The sequence below is a fragment of the Alligator mississippiensis genome, chromosome 3, assembly GCF_030867095.1.
Source record: "Alligator mississippiensis isolate rAllMis1 chromosome 3, rAllMis1, whole genome shotgun sequence".
In the NCBI taxonomy this organism is placed as follows: Eukaryota; Metazoa; Chordata; order Crocodylia; family Alligatoridae; genus Alligator; species Alligator mississippiensis.
The window spans coordinates 71,360,975-71,379,299 of NC_081826.1; the positions used below are offsets into that span (position 1 = coordinate 71,360,975).

At 43.1% G+C, this 18,325-nt stretch overlaps 1 protein-coding gene across 2 annotated transcripts in view; it reads right to left on the minus strand.

The window, feature by feature from the left end:
* The window catches only part of LYN (LYN proto-oncogene, Src family tyrosine kinase), a 98,386-nt gene that overhangs the window by 15,783 nt on the left and 64,278 nt on the right, over nt 1–18,325 (minus strand). For both annotated transcript variants that reach the window (XM_019498670.2, XM_006272184.4), the window contains exons 11-12: nt 3,543–3,696; nt 118–249 (exon numbers count right to left, since the gene is read on the minus strand). In XM_019498670.2, the coding sequence (XP_019354215.1) occupies nt 118–249; nt 3,543–3,696 (286 nt within the window). The remainder of the gene's footprint in view (nt 1–117; nt 250–3,542; nt 3,697–18,325) is intronic.

The following is an 18,325-nucleotide window of genomic DNA, read 5'->3' on the forward strand; positions in this document are numbered from 1 at the left end:
TGAGACCATACTCGCAGAGGCATTGGGTGCGCCTGATGCATTAACTTTGGTTAATTATTCTATGCCTCTTTTCAAGAATATCAATATTCAGATTAATTTTTATTAACATGTTCATACCTGGATAAGGGATTTTTCCATAAGTAACAATTTCATACAGGAGAATTCCAAAAGACCACACATCAGACTTGATTGTAAAGGAACCATAGTTAATTGCCTCTGGTGCTGTCCATTTTATAGGGAACTTTGCACCTACAAAACAAAACACACTCAATTTACCAAAGTATAAATTGCTTGGATATGCTTTTGTAACACTTAAAAAGTCTTAATGAACTTTTATTATTACCCCCTGTTATTTCCATAAAGAATTGGGTGTACAATGAACACTTCAAACAAAATCCTGCTATTATTTTTAGGAACCTCAAAAGGTACTAACAAGTCTTCCTGTACAACAGCCATCATGTTTCTTCTGGCAGCCTCAGAGGTTAAGAATTTAAGATGGAGTTTTTCAAAGTAATCTAAGGGCTAGGTAATCTAACATCCTTAGTCTCTTTTAAAAATCGTAAGTTCAGGGTGGATTTTCAAAGGAAATGAAGGACATTAGAGCGCTGTGGTTCTTCAATTTAAACATATGTTCTCTTCCTAGTGGAGGCTTAGGATCCATTAGTGGGACAATACAAGAACCACCTCAGATACATACCATACACTGCACCTGTGTGAGTTAACCAAAGATCTCATTCACTTGTGCTGTCAATGTGACAACTCTCATCAATACTATGCTTAAAAATTTAGACTAGAGGACCTATGGAAGGTCAGACTAGAAGATCTATGGAGGTCCCTTCCAGACCTACTTCTTTATGAAAAAATGAATACAAAATGCTTAACAACCTGGTAAACTATTTCCATTTAATTTCTCATGGGTAGGAATCAAAAGTGTAAGTGAAAAGCTAAACTTTACATGTAATATGTTGCCTCTCAGATGCATTGAAACATCATCATAAACATTACACCTAAATAATTTTCCTTCTTTTCAATAGTAAGGGGACAATCTTTGTTCCACAAGCAGAATTATGGCTTCAGTGGTAGTTTTGTCCTTGAAAAGAAGCCTGCAGTGTTAAAAACAAGATTATTACTAATATAATCTTTAATTGATTGTATCCTATGTTTCATGTTCTGTTATTATAAAGAGAAGATTGGTACAAAAATTGTAATCATGTCTTTCACTTCTGGTAACTGATTCCTGAGGTTCTGTCAAAGGACACCTAAATAAAATCTTTCCATAATTTAATAGGAAAAATTTAAGGGGAGTAGGATGTTAATTTTTCAGACAAAAGAGCAATTCAAGAACTACCCCTTTTCATGCAAGGCTTTGGATAAACTTAGGAAACTGGGAAGATGCCCATAAACTTTGGAAGTAGCTACTTTGTTAGGGTGCATGGAAGTGAATGTAGGTTTTGGGATGTTCAAGAATGATATACCCCCATGGTTTATTTAGTTAATATACAATGCCCAAAGCTGGCTAATAAGCAAACTTTTCTCCACATTACTTATTCTGAAAAATTCATTTGGTTCTTCCTTCCTCCCCTTTCTTATTGAATAGCTGTTATTTACTGATTCCTTAGTACTCTGCCTTCCTTTTACCCTAACTGATGCCTTGGGTTTTTCCTCCTCCTTTGCACATCAGTGTCCCATTTACTGTTCTAAATCAGAGGTTTCCAAAGCATGGCCCACAGGCCAAATGCAGCCTGTAAGTGCCTTTTGATACAGTCCTCAGCCCTATAGTCTTTTAAAAACAAAACAAAACGACAACAAAAAAACCAGTTACCAGGGACTCCTGAAGCGTAGCCCACAGGCTAAATGCAGCCCATAAGCACCTTTGATGCAACCTACCCACCCAGTCCTTCAGGGACCTTCAGGAAGGAAAGTTTGGGAACCACCATCCTAAATGATCAATTTCTAGCTATGCAACAACATGTGTACTGTTTCTTTTAAAACCGTAGCAGAAAAGCCAGGCAGGAACCAAGCTAGGAAACCAAGAGACAGCAAACCAAGGGGTCCCTAGCCAGGCAGGCTGCGAATCATGAGTCACAAGGTGGTGGTTTTATTTTTTGTTTTAAATCAAGGATAGATGACCTCCATCCACATGGACTATGTGTAGGTACAGACTAATGGTGCATCTACTAAGCTAATTTTAAAAGGTACTTTTCACATGTACTTTTGACAAAGTTAGCAAAAACATAGTACATAAAACCCCCAAACAACCTCCCTGTATGTAGGGTTCATTTCTTCACAGATCCTGGCCCTGCTAAGAAGTTCACTCCTATGACAGAATACCTCACACATTGCCCCACTGCTATTTCATTGCCTTAAAGAGAACATCAACATGAGGCTCCTGTAGAACTGCCATAGCTCTGCAAAGGTTTTTTTTCCCCTGGCTCCACCATCTCATAGATATTTCCATTCCATAAAGGAAGGGTGCATGGGGGTGCATCTCAGATAGGCACTTCAGCTTAAAATAAATGGAATATTTTAGCTGAGTTGTGGAGACAAAACCCAGTTCACTGTCTAATTCAACAGACAAAAAAGGGTGATATCAAATTAATAAAAGCAGACAACTTTCAGGAAACAAAAACCAGGATATAGTCCCGAATGATTTACAGAACCAGAAGTAGTCTAGTCTTATGCCACTTTCAGTTTTGGTTAGTATAGCTAAGTATGGTACCATAGTGCTGCAGGCGGCCTGAGAATCATCACTAATTCACCCACATGTAGTTCTGGGTGAACATAGCTACAGCCGTTTCAGTTCACAAAGCAGTCTGCAGCTATCTCCCAAATTGGAAGCAATAGAGTCTTGCTCAAAGTGTTTCTTCTCAGCAGATTCAGTAGGATGTGGCCAGAATATTTGGGCAGCTCCGGATCAATCTGGTAAATCAGGGACTGTCTAGGGACACCATAACACAACCCTAACATTTAGGACTGTCCCAGAGACTTTAGGAGAGTCAGTCACTTTACAAATTAATCAGTTTGATTTAATATTTTTAGGTTGTATTGCTCAAAAAGGTGACACATGGTACTTTTCAAACGTTCTTGTTGTCTAGACCAGAGATGTTAAAGATATAGAATGAGGCCAGATCTGGCCCATGGAACCACTCTATCCAGGCTGCTTGGCTACTGACAGGCTGCTGGAAGTTAGGAAGTGGCTTGCTGCAGAATCCAGGGCCTTGGTGGACATGGTGATTGGCAAGTGAGGGCTGACCCAGGCCCTGGTCATCCCCAGCCATTTTACCTGTCCCCTCTGCCACAGTCTTACCCCCCTGCCGGCTGGACCCTGCCACGTGTCCTGTGCTGGAGCCAGAGCTGATGCTGTGCCTTCGGGTATGCGGCAATGGCAGCTTTGGCTCCAGCACAGGGCACGCTGTATGGGGTGGACTGTGTGAGTTTTTACATTACACTTTTTTGTTTTGTTTCCAAATGAAGCACTAATTTAGTTGTTAATCATAAAAGGAGTATTTTACAGTGTTAAAAAAATAGAAAATTATACCTACCTTCCCTTGCTGTGTATTCATTATCTTCGATTACTCTGGCTAATCCAAAATCAGCTATTTTGCACATGAGCATATCTGAAACCAGAACATTGGCTGCCCTCAAATCTCGATGAATGTAGTTTTTTCTTTCGATGTACGCCATTCCCTCTGCAATCTGTAACAAGAGGAAATGCTTTAATTTTGGTATTTCTGCAGTGTGTGTATATATCTATATATCTATCCATATCTACATTTATATCTAGATGAGGGCAAGGTACCTGTCTAGGAACTTTTACAGTACAGGCCCCACCTTGCAAGCCTTCACCTACATCAGTAACCTGAGTGATCTCAAGATAACTGCTTGTATAAAGTATGCATTGGCAAGATTAGACCCTTTATAGCCATACCAAGATTATACTTCCCAATTCAGGGCAATTAAGAAAGTGTGAAAGTCCCACAGAATTCGATTAAGAGCATATGTAATTGCTCTACTGAATCAAGATCTTACATTAATAAGGCTATATAAATATGCCATAAGATCCCTTCTTAAAATATTCCCTACCTAAAAAAAAAAAAAAAAAAAAAAAAAGAGTCATTAACTGGTGATAAATTAAGATGCTCAAAAATAAAATAGGATTTAAAAAAAAATACATAAAAGGCCTGTACAAGTTTTCCCATTACGGAACCCCTTTTAAGAGGAGATTAGGCAAGAAAGCACACTTGCAAGTCATTTGCAAGAAAGCTGCAAGTTAATATTTAATATAAGCCTAACATTTTCACCTGTGATCTGAAGGGAGCCAATTACTGGAAAAATCAAATATTTCATGCTTATTCTTACTTGCAGCATGCATCTGTTCATACAAGAGGAATGCTTAGCGAATTTGGCTCTCACATACCATACTTTCATAAAACAAAAAAACTACTTTTATTTCGCCTCTGTCAAAGCCAAATTGAAAGTGATGAGACTCATAATATCTTCCATCCCAGGGAAGATTTTTAGCATTTGCCTAATTATTAATGCACTGTTTAAAAATAAGAAGTCAAAACATGAGGTGGTAAAAATCATTACTATTTATGTACTACCTAAACATATGCAAGGAACTGCAAAGGATGAAAATAAAATGTGTACAATTGGTCTTATATACTTAGGTTTTTCCTTCTCAGAGACAGGAAAAGTCCATTGCAAAACAGGAACCCCAATGCACTCTGCTCCACTACTGCAGTTTTCAAGTTTGATGGTATAATATCATTCACATGGAACAGGAAAAATAATACTGTCTGTTCGGTCTGTGACGGGAAGGAGAACACAGAGGTCCTTTCCCAGTCTCAATCCCTGACACACCCATGCATTAACCATGCCTTCCTTAACACACAATGGGTCAGCTCTGCTCTGAGCAAAGTGTGGCTGCCCTCCAGCTGCCTCATGTCTCCAGGGCTAGGGACAGAAGTTACACAAACTAGTATAAGTGACTGGAAACCAGTTCAAATCTGTAACAAAACAGAAGTTCAGTGTACATAAACTGCTTTCAAATTGGCCAAAACTGATTTAAGATCTACCTGGATAGATGTAGTATCAGACTGAACTGATTTAGTTTAAGTCAGTTTATGACCTTCTAAACAGGTTCCCCTCTAGATTCAAGTTAACTCTCAGTCCCCTGGCATCCCAGGATGCTTTGGACCTCCCCTGCAAACCCTGCCTCTCCCCAGTCTCAGAGTGGGCAGGCTAGCCTTGGCCTAAACTGTCTGCTTCAGCCAAGCAGAGAGGCATGCTTCAACACCCCCAGCTTCTGGCCTGAGTCACTGCAGGCATGTGGCTGCACTTCTGGACTCCAAACAGAATGTCTGTTTACCTGCTTATTGGTTCCATCTACACAGGTTAGACCAACCTGCAAAGACTAAATCAATTCAGCCTTAGGCTTTTTGATTCCCTGTACTTAGCCAGGGCTTTGCTCCCTTTAGATCCACACAGTGGAATGGAGGTGAGCATCTGACTATTACAAAAAAAAATTTTTAAATCATGATCACCACTTCTGCTAATCTATCTTCAAAAAGTCCCTGAAGGGCAAAGCAAATGCCTGGGCCAGCATTTATGCACAGATCAGCAACAGCACGCTCTCTTTGTTCCTCTTTTTGGGGGTAGGCAATGGAAAAACAGCACTCCCTTCCTCACCACCCCAATCATGAGCATTTTCTTATAAACCAATGAACTGCTGCTGCTGATAAAGTGAAGTTTCTGTTGCAGAACAGAAATTAAAAGGTTCTCAGGCTGACCTGGGAAATATGACCTTTACCGTTGGAGACCTACAGGCTGGCTGTGCATGTGTTAGGATATTGACTTGCATGCTCCAGATCCATGACTTAGGTTTTAGAAGGAAGGAGGGATCAATGTGAAGGTCTAACTAAGAACAAACCTATGCCTGATCCTAATGTTGTTGCATCTGATATGAAATAACACAAGTGAATGCAGAGAATTTCAACCAATGTCACTTCACTGCAAATATCAACTTTTCTACTCCCCTGCCCCCATATACATGATATTGAGTACTTGTGGTGAACATGACAGTAGATACGTAAGTGTAGGAAATAAGACTGCTATGGTGAATTTTGATTTCTACAGATATCCTCCAAACCCTGCCAGTGATTTCCCCACAAAAGCTTCTGGAAAAACAAAGATTTTTTTAACATTTGTACAAAGTCCACTGAAAATTAGTAGACCTGAAATACCTCTGCTGATGATTATTCAACATAAGATCTGCTTTGATCCTTTACATTTTCAGCAAATTTTACAATTCAAAATTACATTTTTCAAAACAATGCTTTTATTTGCATTAAAAGTATGTGGCAGAGGAGGAGGTGGGGCACAGAGTTTTAAAAAGCCATTTGTATACCAGTTTTCTCACATCCAAAAATTCCAAGCAGGGAAAAGAATAAAAGATAAAAACAACAACAGTACCTTTTTTGGATGGGAAAGAGAAACTGCATTTTTAAGGCAAATAAAATGTGCTAATAAATGTTAAATTACTGCCTATTGCAAAGGCTGGCGCAAATATTCACAAAGTAAACCAGTGCTTTCCCAAGGCATTCTTCTAAATTGTAGTAACATTTTTTCACTGACACACTATGTATTATGCAAATTAACTAATGAGTATAAAAAGAAAAAGTAGAACTATTCCTAGCTGGTCATGTAAAAAGTGTTTGTACATTCAAATGAGCAGCCAAACACAGCTGTTGTTCAACTACATACAAACGCTACATAGGGTTGGGAAAAGTGGCTTTGTTTTCTCTTTTATGTCTCACCTAGTATAGAGCACTTTCACAGCTTTCATATTTAATACACAATTTTGTCTGCTGAACTGAATGAATATTCTTCTAATATCCTTCTAAATAATTACTGCCATGCCTCCAAGAACTATTCAAATTGCTGTTTTCTCCCTTAAATCGCTATACAAGCAGCCTCCCCACTGCAAAGTACATGCAAGAGTAAAGAGTAAATCAGGTCTCAATGGACATGTCTACACAAAACACTAGATCACTGTAGCAATGAGCTACATCACCATAGCTCATTGCTATGGCAATGAAGCATCAGCAGGCATGAACTGTGATGCTGACCTATTGCACAGTAGCAGTAGCATGGGAAAAAACCCATGCAGCAATGGGACTGTGCAGTAATGCCAGTTACTGCACAATCATTAGTATTTACACTTAGTACAAGTGTGTCCTGGAAAACTATTTAGTTAAGTGAATATAGAACTCTTTCAAAATGAAAAGTATAACTATGGAAGCTAAAGGCAATTACTGTTGTAAGAAAATGGTTGATGAAAAGCAAAATATTGAATACTGATTGAATAAGCTGAATGAATCTTCAACACTGTCCCAAAAAGAGCTAAAAAGTTTTACAAAAGCATAAGAAAATAAAAAAGTATTTTAAAAATGGGGATACTTGATGAACTGATGTATAAACAGAGGGTTCTCTCCCCTGTTCCCCCTAACTATAGGTTCTGAAGATGAAAAATCTGAAGCTGAATAAACTTAGGGTAAAATCAGAATGAATTTCTCCCAGGACAAAGCCTTTTGTCCTGGAATCCTAGGCTAGGTATAGACATTACACATAAACCGGTTTAAGTGATCCGAAACTGGTTCAAACCTGTAACAGAACATAAGTTCAGTGCACATAAACCAGTCTGAAAATGGTTGAAACCTGTATGAGGTAAACCTGGTTGAACGTAGTATCAGACTTAGCTGATTTGGGTCAAACCGGTTTATACAATGTCCATTTCAGATTCCTTCCTGGTTTAACTTAGAGTCCCCCAGCATCCCAGATGCTTTGCAGTGCTGCCTGCTAGAGCAGAGCAGGATTGGCCCCACCCCTCTCCTTCCTAGTCAGAACACTATCACTGCTTCAGCTGGCTGCGGGACTGCAGTGGCTGCCAGGCTTCCCCCTGCTCCACCCCATCCTCCCCGCTGGCTGCTCAAGTAGGGATCCCCCTTCCTGCCCCTCTCCCGGGGCAGGGACCCCAGCGCAGGGACCCAGCATCTGGCCATGCCCACCCATGCTAGCTAACACTGAAAGGTGTCTGTGTGGTTCTCCAATTTCACTGGAACAAAGCCAGACAGCTAGTGGCTTGCACATGCAAATGCACCCCGCAGATGTAAAGAGTTTGAAACTAATGAGAGATGCTTTCTTTTCTAGGGCTCGATGGGTCAATAAACTGTTAGGACAAGCAGCCTGCTGACTGCAATCTGTCAGTCTTCAAGAGGGGGCAGAGAAAGGTGTTAGAAATGACCTGGTTTGCAGACAGTCTGAAGAAGCAGGGAGACAGATTGAAAAGCTTACCAGCAATCAATGCAGGGTCTGGCAACACCAGGAGGGAGGGATCCCCTTGAGCAGCCAGCAGGGAAAAGCCTGGAATGGTGCAGGCAGGGTTGGGATTTACACCCCTCCCTAATTAGTGTGTCCTGCCAGGGCCTGGCCATGCCCCCCTCAGCTCAGCATTGTAGAAAGGCAGGGAGGGCTGCTCTAGGACACCCCAGCTTCTAGCCTGAGCCACTGCAGGCATGTGCCTGCAGTTCTAGAATGAAAAGGGAATGTATATCCACCTCCAAATTGGTTCAAGCTTTGCAGGTTGAATCAATTCAGGCTCAGGCTTTTTGAATGTCTGTCCCTAGCCCTAGAGAGTACAAGCCCACTGTCCCACTTTAAGTACCTCTGAAGTGTACCAAGTACTTCAGGTTGCTTGCAGCTGTGAAAAAAAGCAAACAAAAAAACAGCGCTTTACTAGAAGAGGAAGCAAATTAGTTCAACCCAGCTCACCAGCATCTATATAGATTGGGTACTTCAGCAAGAATTTTTGGCATTTTATCTAATAGCTGAATCAGATTTAGCTAAAAGCACCAAAAGTCTTGCTGAAGCATGTGATCTATACAGACTTTGGGCAAACCAGGTCAAACTAACACGATGCTTCTTCTGCACCGTGTCATAAACTTAAAGTAAACTGTTGGGGTTTTTTCTTCCCTAGGTCTGTAAGCAGCCTCAGAGATATCAGTTTTCCCAGGACAATCATGGCTAACTTGAGTTAACTGCCCTTCATTCCAAGAAAAAGGGCTCTGTCCCTTCCAGGCAGAAAGACTCAAATATGAAGTTTATTTTTACCCTTACTGTTTATGCAGGCAATCATTGTTTATACCTCTTTGGTGATAATTCAAAACTGGAATTAAGCAGTATACACAAAATAAAGCATTCTTATTTATTTGTTTTGGTTTGTAATAAGGTGAACCTCAGCTTTATATAGCATAAAATTGAAGAACTTCAGGTTTGTACTATAATTCCAAATCAGAGTCCTCTCTTCCTTATAATGTCCTTTTCAAAGGCATGGTTTCAGTATGTTGTGCAGTGCTATTTATTAAATATTTACACAGAGAATGTACAATTTAATGAGACACTGAAGAGATTGTACATAAGAATATGAAGTAGTGCTATTGCTAGACTAGTTTTAACTGAGCTCAGTACTGTTGTATCATGGAACCTTTTAAATTATTTCTCTGCAGTTTGGCAAGCTGGATTTTTTAAGTTAAAAATTTAAGAGCCAGATCATCCACTGCAGTGAAAATGCACAGGCTGAAAGTCAGTGGGCAGGGGTGAAGCAGGGTGTAAAGGCAGCTTTTGGCTACTCTGTACATTCCTATGATCCTAGTGACACAGTGCGGAGGGCTTGAACTCTTGCTTAAAAAAAGGCTTCTCTATTTTACACCAGCTGCTGTAAGGATTTCAGACCACAACTGGAGAAAAAAGGAAATACCATTGCTAAATTCTGAGGTTGAAGTACCTGCACTTCAAATATTAGGAGGTCTCAATTTCTAGGGCAGCCTGCAATTCTGGAAAAGCTTTTATTGATCAGTGTTAATAGGATGGTCTGTAACCTAACGAAAACGAGATTCCTTTGGTAATGTCAACTCTAGACAAAATAAGAAAAGCAAAACTTCTTAACAGGGTTTAAAAAAATTGAGATTAAAGCTTGGCACACCCCAGACGTTAATTGGCTAGCATCAAATGGAAGATGCACTAAAATATAAGTACAGTACCACAGCATTTATGGTAATCTGAAGTCCTTCAGAAACAAATCCCAAGTTTTCTATGGCTAATTAATATATTATTTACATTTTTACTGTGCATGAATATTTGTATTAAATCATGTGGACAAGGGAGGCTGAAGTGTATTCCTTAGCTCTAGCTAGCTGCTGTATATTCTGAATGGAATAAGAGGCTTGTTCAAAAAAACATAAGGAAGATGAAACAGTAACTTGTGCAATTATTTACCAGAATTTTGTATGTTTAAAAAAGGAACTTGAAAAGGAAACTAAAAAGAAGAAAAAAAATGGAGATCTCTAATACTGAATAAGAATTACAAAAACATTTGCTACAAGTGTATGTATTAATGTTATTCAAAATTTATTATTGTGATAGCATTAAGGCATTTAAAAAAAATCAATAAAGTGATTTTTTTTATAAATGAGATTACATGAAAAATGGATGAATTTGCAAACTCAAAGCAAATGGTTGAAGAAGTCTTAAAGAAATGTATGCGCTCTGCTGTGACTGCAAAAAATATTCTACTTTATCTTTTTTAAGCAAGAAAAAAAAGTTTTCAAATGGAGGATTTAATTTGCATCAGGATTCTCTACTGAAGATGCTGCCTATGGAAACTGTATGCACGTATATGGTAACTGCACTGAATGGAACTGCACAATGTCCATTTCTGAAGCAGGAAGAGATGAAGTCTGAGAGGTTCGCTAACACTAGAATAAGGGGAGATGGAGTTCACAAATCACAAGCAAATACAGGTGCTGCACTAGTCATATTTCAGCACCTAAAAACTCTTGAGAGTCCTTGCTCCAAAAAAAATAGGCAAGACCTACCATAATGAATTAACCCAGGGGTGCTTAACTTCCAGCCCATGAGCCAGAACTGGCCCACGGTGCTGTGTCACCCAGCCCATGGGGCTCCCCACAGGTCTGGAATTTCAGCAGCAGTGGAGTGCTTGATCCCAGCATGCAGTGCCAGGTGGTGCTGGGCTCCCCCAATCCCACTGGGAGGGAATGGTGCCAGGTCCCCCAGGACCCAATCCCAGCACACAGGGAGTGTGGTGCCAGGCCCCGAAGATCAGGTACCAACATGCATAGCAGGGAGCAGGTGGTGATGGGTGCCAGGGCCTGGTCTGGCTGCTGCTGGGCTCTGTGCTATTCATCTGGCCTGTGAGGCCATAAGGTTGAGCACCACTGAATTAAACAAATCTTGTTAGTCTAGTTAAATAACTACACAAGAAACCAATACCAGTAACTTTGGACTACTGAATTAACAAACTTCTGTGGCACAACTCGAGAAAGGAACTGGTACAATATGCATAATTTCCAAACTGATTGACTGGAACCAAACAACTTACAATGCCTTTGGACCTGCTCAATTTCATTAGTTGATAAGTAGGGCCTGGGCCCAGCTCACTAGTATCAAGGCCCAATTGTGGCAGAGGCCACCATTTTCATGCCCAGATCATGGTGGCCTCCACCCATGAGTGGGCCATGATGCTAGTGGTCTGCGTGGGGAGTGTGGTCAAACCTGCCTGGCATCTTGGCAGTGCTCTCAGCCAACAAACTCACAACACTGGGTGAGTTTGGCTGGGCTGGGCTGGGCTGGGCCCCCCCACATGTGCAAGAGATGCCACTCACACTCCAGCCCCCTGTCACCCACCCAGCAAACCTTTGTTGGCTGCGGGCACTGCCAAGCCACTGCAATGCCAGGCAAGTTTGGCTGGGGTGGGGCCCCCTGCATGTATGGGGGAGGCCACTGTCCCTCAACCTCACCCACTGCTGCCCCCAGATCCACTCTGCAAGCAGGAGCCCTACTGGGGCAGCACAGAGCACCTCCCTCCAACTGCCTGCCAGGCAGGGCCAGGCAATGCACCACTGCTAAAAACACTTGCTGGGGTAGGTGGGGGCAGGGACTGTGTACTGCACAGCAGCCCCCATGGCTCCATTTTTTTTTTTTTTGCAAGGAAAAGCCACATGATATGGCTGCTTCCTGGGGAACTCCCCAGCAAAAGTCAACTTCCTGATTTTCATGAAAAATGCAAAATTGTGGTTTAAACCAGGCCCTACTGGTAAGTAAGTGAGCTGTGTAAGAAGATGGAACTGCTTGTAAATTACATCAGCTGTGAATCTCAATGCTATGGAAATCCTAAAATCAGCTGGAGGGGCCCTCCCTTCCCTTCCCCAGTGATGAGCTGAGGGGGCGTGGCCAGGCCCAAGCAGGATGCTCTAATTAGGGAGGGGTTCCCACTTCCTCCCTGTTGATAACAAATTTGAGTTGCACAGCAGGAAATCACATAGGGAGTTATTAGCATTTGTCAGCCCATCAAAAAAACACAAGTCTCTCTCATTAGTTCAAGCTCTTCAGAGGGCCATTACCAGCTACCTGTTGATTAGCTCCAGAAAGCCTTAAACTGACACTGTCCTATCTGCCTTTGTCCCGTCTCCCACAGCACGGATCGTAACAAGCATGTGGTATGTTAGCTAATGCTGAGAGATGTCTGTGCAAGGCAGAGGGGAAGGGGCAAATCTCTGCTTGAGCAGGGAGTGGTGAGGGGGAGGGGGGACCAGGAGGAAGCCAGGCAGACCCCACTGTACCTGCAGTCTCTGCTGGAGCTGCAGCCAGGGAGCAGAGAGGAGGGGCCAGTAGGGCTGTGCAAATAGGGAAGTATTCAATTCAGATTTGGCCGATTCGATTTGGTAATTGGAATCACTGTCCCCATTTGATTTGGCCAAATCAGAATCAGATACTTAGCACTGATTTGGAGACTTAGGTCCCCCGGGGAGAGGCAGGAACAGCAGGGCAGCTTCAGGGTCTCCCGTGGCCCCTCCGGCTGTGCCTACCTCTCCCCAGGAAAAGCCCCCATGGCTGCCCTGCCTGGCCACATCCCCTGACCAGCCCCAGACTCCTGGTACTTTAAAAAAAAAATTCACACACTCACCAGCTCTGGCAGTGGCTATCAGTTCCTCTGAGAGCCCTCCCTGTGCAGCGCAGAGCGGTGGGGTCAGCAGGGATCACCTCCCTCACTGGGCGCCCACACAGCACCTGCCCCATGGTGCAGGTGCAGCGTGGCTCAGCAGGGTGCCATGCACTGTCTGAGAGCTAAGGCTACTGAGGTGGAGTGGTGCCGGGGTCCAGGTGACTGCTGGAGCTGCCCCAGCTCCCAGACAGTGCACAGGATCCTGCCAAGCTGCACTGCACCCGCACTATGAGGCAGCTGCCGCACAGGTGCCAAGCAGGGGAAGTGATCCCTGCTACCCCCCACTGCTTTACACTGTGACCGGGGGGGGGCTCTGCCACAGGTATTCAGAGGCCTTGATCACCACTGCCAGAGCCAATGAGTGCAGGGATTTTTTTCTTTTTTCTTTTTTAAGTGCCAGGAGGCTGAGGCCAGGCAGGGCAGCCATGGAGGCTTCTCTCACAGCTCCCCCAACCCAGAGAGAGGCAGGCACTACTAGAAGAGCCACAGGAGAGCCTGCAGCTGCCTGGCTGTGCCTGCTCCTCCCCAGTTGATCCAAATCTCCAAATCAATTCAGAGGCTTCAGATTCAATTTGGACCTTTTAATGGGTCTCCCAATTAGATTCGGATTGGGCCACCAAATCAGGCCGAATCTCCTCCGAATTGAATCAGCGACCAAAGTTTTGTGCAGCCCTAGGGGCCAGCCCTGCTGGTCTGGAGCAGAGCCCACTCCAGAATTGCAAAGCATTTGGGATACTGGAGGACTCTAATTTAACTTAAACCAAGAAGGGGTTTGGGACAGACATTGCATAAACTGGTTTGACTCAAGTCAGTTAACCCTGATACTACATTCAAGTTTATCTCAAACCAGTTTCAGCCTTTTTCAAACTGGCTTATGTGCACTGAACATAAGTTTTGTTACAGGTTTAAATCAGTTTCTGATCATTTAAACCAGTTTGTGTGTAATGTCTGTCCTTAGCTTACAAGGCCAGGCAGGAGAGCGCAGAAGATGGAGACATGGTTGGGAAGGCAGACTTGCCCCCTGCACCTTGCAAACTCCCCATTTAGCTCCCCCCCGTGCCTGCCCCGATTGCCTCTGCCCCCCCGTGCCTACCACCACCACAGCCTCAGGTTCTTCCATTCCCCTGCAGCCTTTTATCCCTTTCTGCCCCACCCTCACCCTCAGGCCTCCTCCTCCCCACCTCCACCTGTCTTCTCCTACCATGCATCTTCTAGTCCCCTGCCTGCCTTACCCACGGCCTCAGGTCCTCCTTTTCCACATCTCCCCACTACTCAGCAGCCTCTTTCCTTCACTTGTGCCTCCCCCCTCCCCCCCCATGCTCTGGCAAGCTCCAAGCCCACTACAGCCTGGGGCATGGAGCATGTTTGTTCTGGCCCCTGGCCAACCCTGTAGCAGCAGCAGCAGCAGCTGCTTGTGCCATGGGGTTGGGGAAAGATGAAGAAGGGGTAGGGAGAAGGGTATGGGGAGGAAGACAGGGGAAGGCAGGAGCTGTAGCTGCAGCTCTGGGCCCTGAGCCTGGGTTGCAGCCAGGGCTACATACAGCAGCTGGTTATCCTGCACCACACTGCATTAGATTTCAAGATGAGAGACTTTTTGTTCCCCCCATTTAACACACGGGAGGAGGTGGGGTGAAGCCTCATCTTGGAATAAAGTAAATACAGTAAATCCGAGATGCATAAGCTTTCCTGCGTCTGAGCTCACTTCATCAGATGCAGAGACGCTGATCAGCATCTGACGAAGTGTGCTCAGACTAAGAAAAACATGCAGATTTAGTTACTCTAAGGTGCATCTCTACCCTGCCTTCTTTCTCATCTCAGACTAATGCAACTAACTACAACTCTCATTTGCTAATAGCAAACTGAAGACAAAGCCACACATCAAATAGGCCACTAGTAAACACTTAACAGATTATTTCTGAAGAGGAACCTAGTTCAGATTCTTGATCCTTCAGTCTTTGTTCCTTATGTACTTTACATCCCGGTGTTTGGTTCTGGACCGCTGCATTTAAAACAAGAGACAGACACTCTACCCTGTTTTATATTATTGCTTGGTAGCAGTAGCACATACTGTAGGATAAGGCTGCAAAACAGTTTCCCTTCTAATCAGGTTTCCAAAGTCTGTAACATACATCTTTAAAATTATAACATTCTCTCTACTTGGACTCTAAAAGTTATTCCTTTACCCAACTCTGCTTTTGTTCTCAAAATGGCATTTTTCAGGGCTCAGTTTCTCTCTTTCAGAGGATGGAGAGAAAATTCTCATATTTAAAAAAAACAAAACAAAAACAAAACAAAAAACCGCAACTTAAAAAATCCTTGGTCTGGACCCATTTCTCAGAGAGGACAAGCAAGTTTACTTATTTTTGTCTTTTTTATATAATTTTTTTATTTCATAAAGATGACAGTCCGAAGTTGATAACTGAGTACAAGTGCATCAAAAACTCTCTCAAACAAAATCATATGGAAATCTAGTGCACCTTTTGTAACTAGAAATTTGGTGTGTATTTGCTATTACTGAGGGTAAAATGGATTCTAACAGCTCTGATAACAAGGCAATAGAATCAGAAATGTAGCATTGAGCCTAAGTTTAAAAAACAAATATCACACTCTCTAAATGTAAAAAGATCAAAAAGCCAGGATTTCACCCATGGCCTTCTGCAGTGAAAATTCAACACCCCAGATTATTGTTTTAAAAGGACACTATTACAAAACCTGGGGCATCAGTCCAAACAAAGAATTGGCCAAAATAATCCCTGAGGTGACTCCACTGGCCTCAACAGAAATACAGTCAGGGCAAGTTTTATTCAGCTTGTTTGGAAGTGGTCAGCGTTTAAAACTTAGACCAATGTTTTAGATAGCATTTTGTTTGGTTTTTTAAAAGTCCTTAAACAAAGTAGTACGTGTCAGCTTCTCGAGTTCCAACAATATTCCTCTCGCTAATTGACCAGGGGAAGAAAGTTACCAGCAGGTAGATATTAAACAGGCTGAGCTGTAAAGACCCAAATGGGTTTTGTGATGGAAAAGCCACTTCAACTTATACCAAAGTACCACTCCTGGGCTCAGCTAAGTGTGCATGTTTTAAGTGTCATTAGGCACTGCATGACTTTTTCTGCGCTCTGATGGTCACAATGACCACATCCTCCCTCCCCCTGCCTGTGGCCCTGCAACTCACTTTTACACCTCTGACAGACCACTCTAGATTACAAAGGCTGTTGTTCTGGATAAGACTGCAATGTATGAAGTGGAACTGTTTCCTGTTTACCCTCCCCCTGCTATACCACAAGCCCTTTATTAACTTATTCTGCAATGAGCACTGGTACCTTCAGAAACTGATCATTGCAGCAAACATTTGCGGGCACACCCGGCACTCCTGCACATATGTTGGGATGTTCATATGAGAGCAGTACTACTAGTGCTGCCTGGTCATGGACAAGATTACCACACTGCAAATTCACAGTGAACGTCCAAGAAAATAGACACCCCTGTGCTATTGTTTGCTGCCTTTTTATTTTTTTCCTGAGAAGCCAGAATAATTGGCAAACAGCCTAAAAAATTGCTGTGAATTATACAGTCACACCAAGTTCAAGTCTGTGTCAGCTTAAGTAGTTTAATGTGAATTTCCTTTCCCTATGTTTTCCCCTTGAACTAGGGATCTGAACTAACACTTCTGGAAGTAACAAGATATCTTCCTCAATCTACCTCCACAAACTATAGCACTAGAACATGAAGGATGGTCTGTAACTGGCCTGTTCATCATGTGTTACCTTTGCACATCTGGCCCATAATCCAGTGGTTTTCAAGCTTTCTAGAACCAAGGCACCCCTCAATAGTCTTGAGGCATCTCTTGGAAAATGCTACCTCCTAGTTTTTACTTCTTAATTGACTACATAAAAATAACAGACTGATTCTTCTGCTCCAGAGAACTCAGAAAGACCCTAACAGGGCAGAATCTTTATCTTGTGAATTATGTTTGCACACCTCAGCACCCTGGTTGAGAATCATTGCCATAATCACACAGGATTATTTTGCAGATTATAAATTCACATGTCCTTTGTTGCCTGCTATAATTTTTTTCAGCAGCATTACCTCACAATTTTTTTCTCATCTTCCCCACTTAGGACTGCATACTAGGGGTGTGTGCAAAACAGGCCATATTCAATTCAGATGTGGCCTGAATTGGGGACAGTGATTTGATTAGTTGATTTGGATCACTCTCCCCAATTCGATTCGACCAAATCCGAACCTGAAGATTCAATACCGATTCAGAGAATCAGCGATTTGTCCATAGACGCAGAATGATTTTTTGTACATACCTCGAGGTACCAGGTACAGCTTGTGAACGCTGTGATGCTGGGGCACATGAAGCGTCCTACAGGAGAGCGCCCCCCGCCCCCCTTGTGTGCTTGGCAGTGAACCTGGAAGTGGACTGGAAACACTTCCAGTCCACTTCCAGGTCCGCCGCTGAGCATGCCCTCGGCTCGGCGATCAGCCACGGGGGGGACCCCGGGTGCCCCCCCCAGATCCAGGGGGCACCAGTCGCTGAGCCACGGAGGCTCCCCAGCGGACCCAGAAGTGGACCAGAAGTGCTTCCAGTCCACTTCCGGGTCTGCTGCTGAGCATGCTGGGGAGCCCCCCATGCTCCTGTGGGACACTCCATCCACTTCACCATCTCACCATTCATGAGACACCTGCTACCTTGAGGTATGTAGAAAAAAAACATTTAAAAGCTGTGTCTATGTCTGAATCGCCAAATCTCTCCGAATAGATTCGGAGAGTTCTGATTCGATTTGGAGAGATTAAAAGTGTCTCCTGATTTTATTTGGATTCGGAGATTCGGCCACTGAAACGGGCCGAATTGAATCAGGGACTGAAGCTTCGCCCAGCCCTACTACAGTTTGCCAACTACACTATACTTTTCCATCTTAAATGTTATGCCCAATTTAGTTATTCTCTCCAGGTCCCTGTATGTTATTTATAAAGCTTAGTAACAATATTCTTTCTATGCATAAGTAAAGGTTTCCTTCGCTTTATGCTGTACATGTGTTCCTGGAAAACGGCTCATAACTTGAATTCACATAAAGGGAACCCACTTTACAATGCAACAAATAGGGATACGTTTCAAGACCTTGACTGTACTGACCCCCAGACCCATTTCTACCATTTTTACAAGACAGCTTTGGTACTCACCAACAGTAGACAGTACACATAAAGCACGGGTGGTGGTGAATGTTATCATAATAGGGA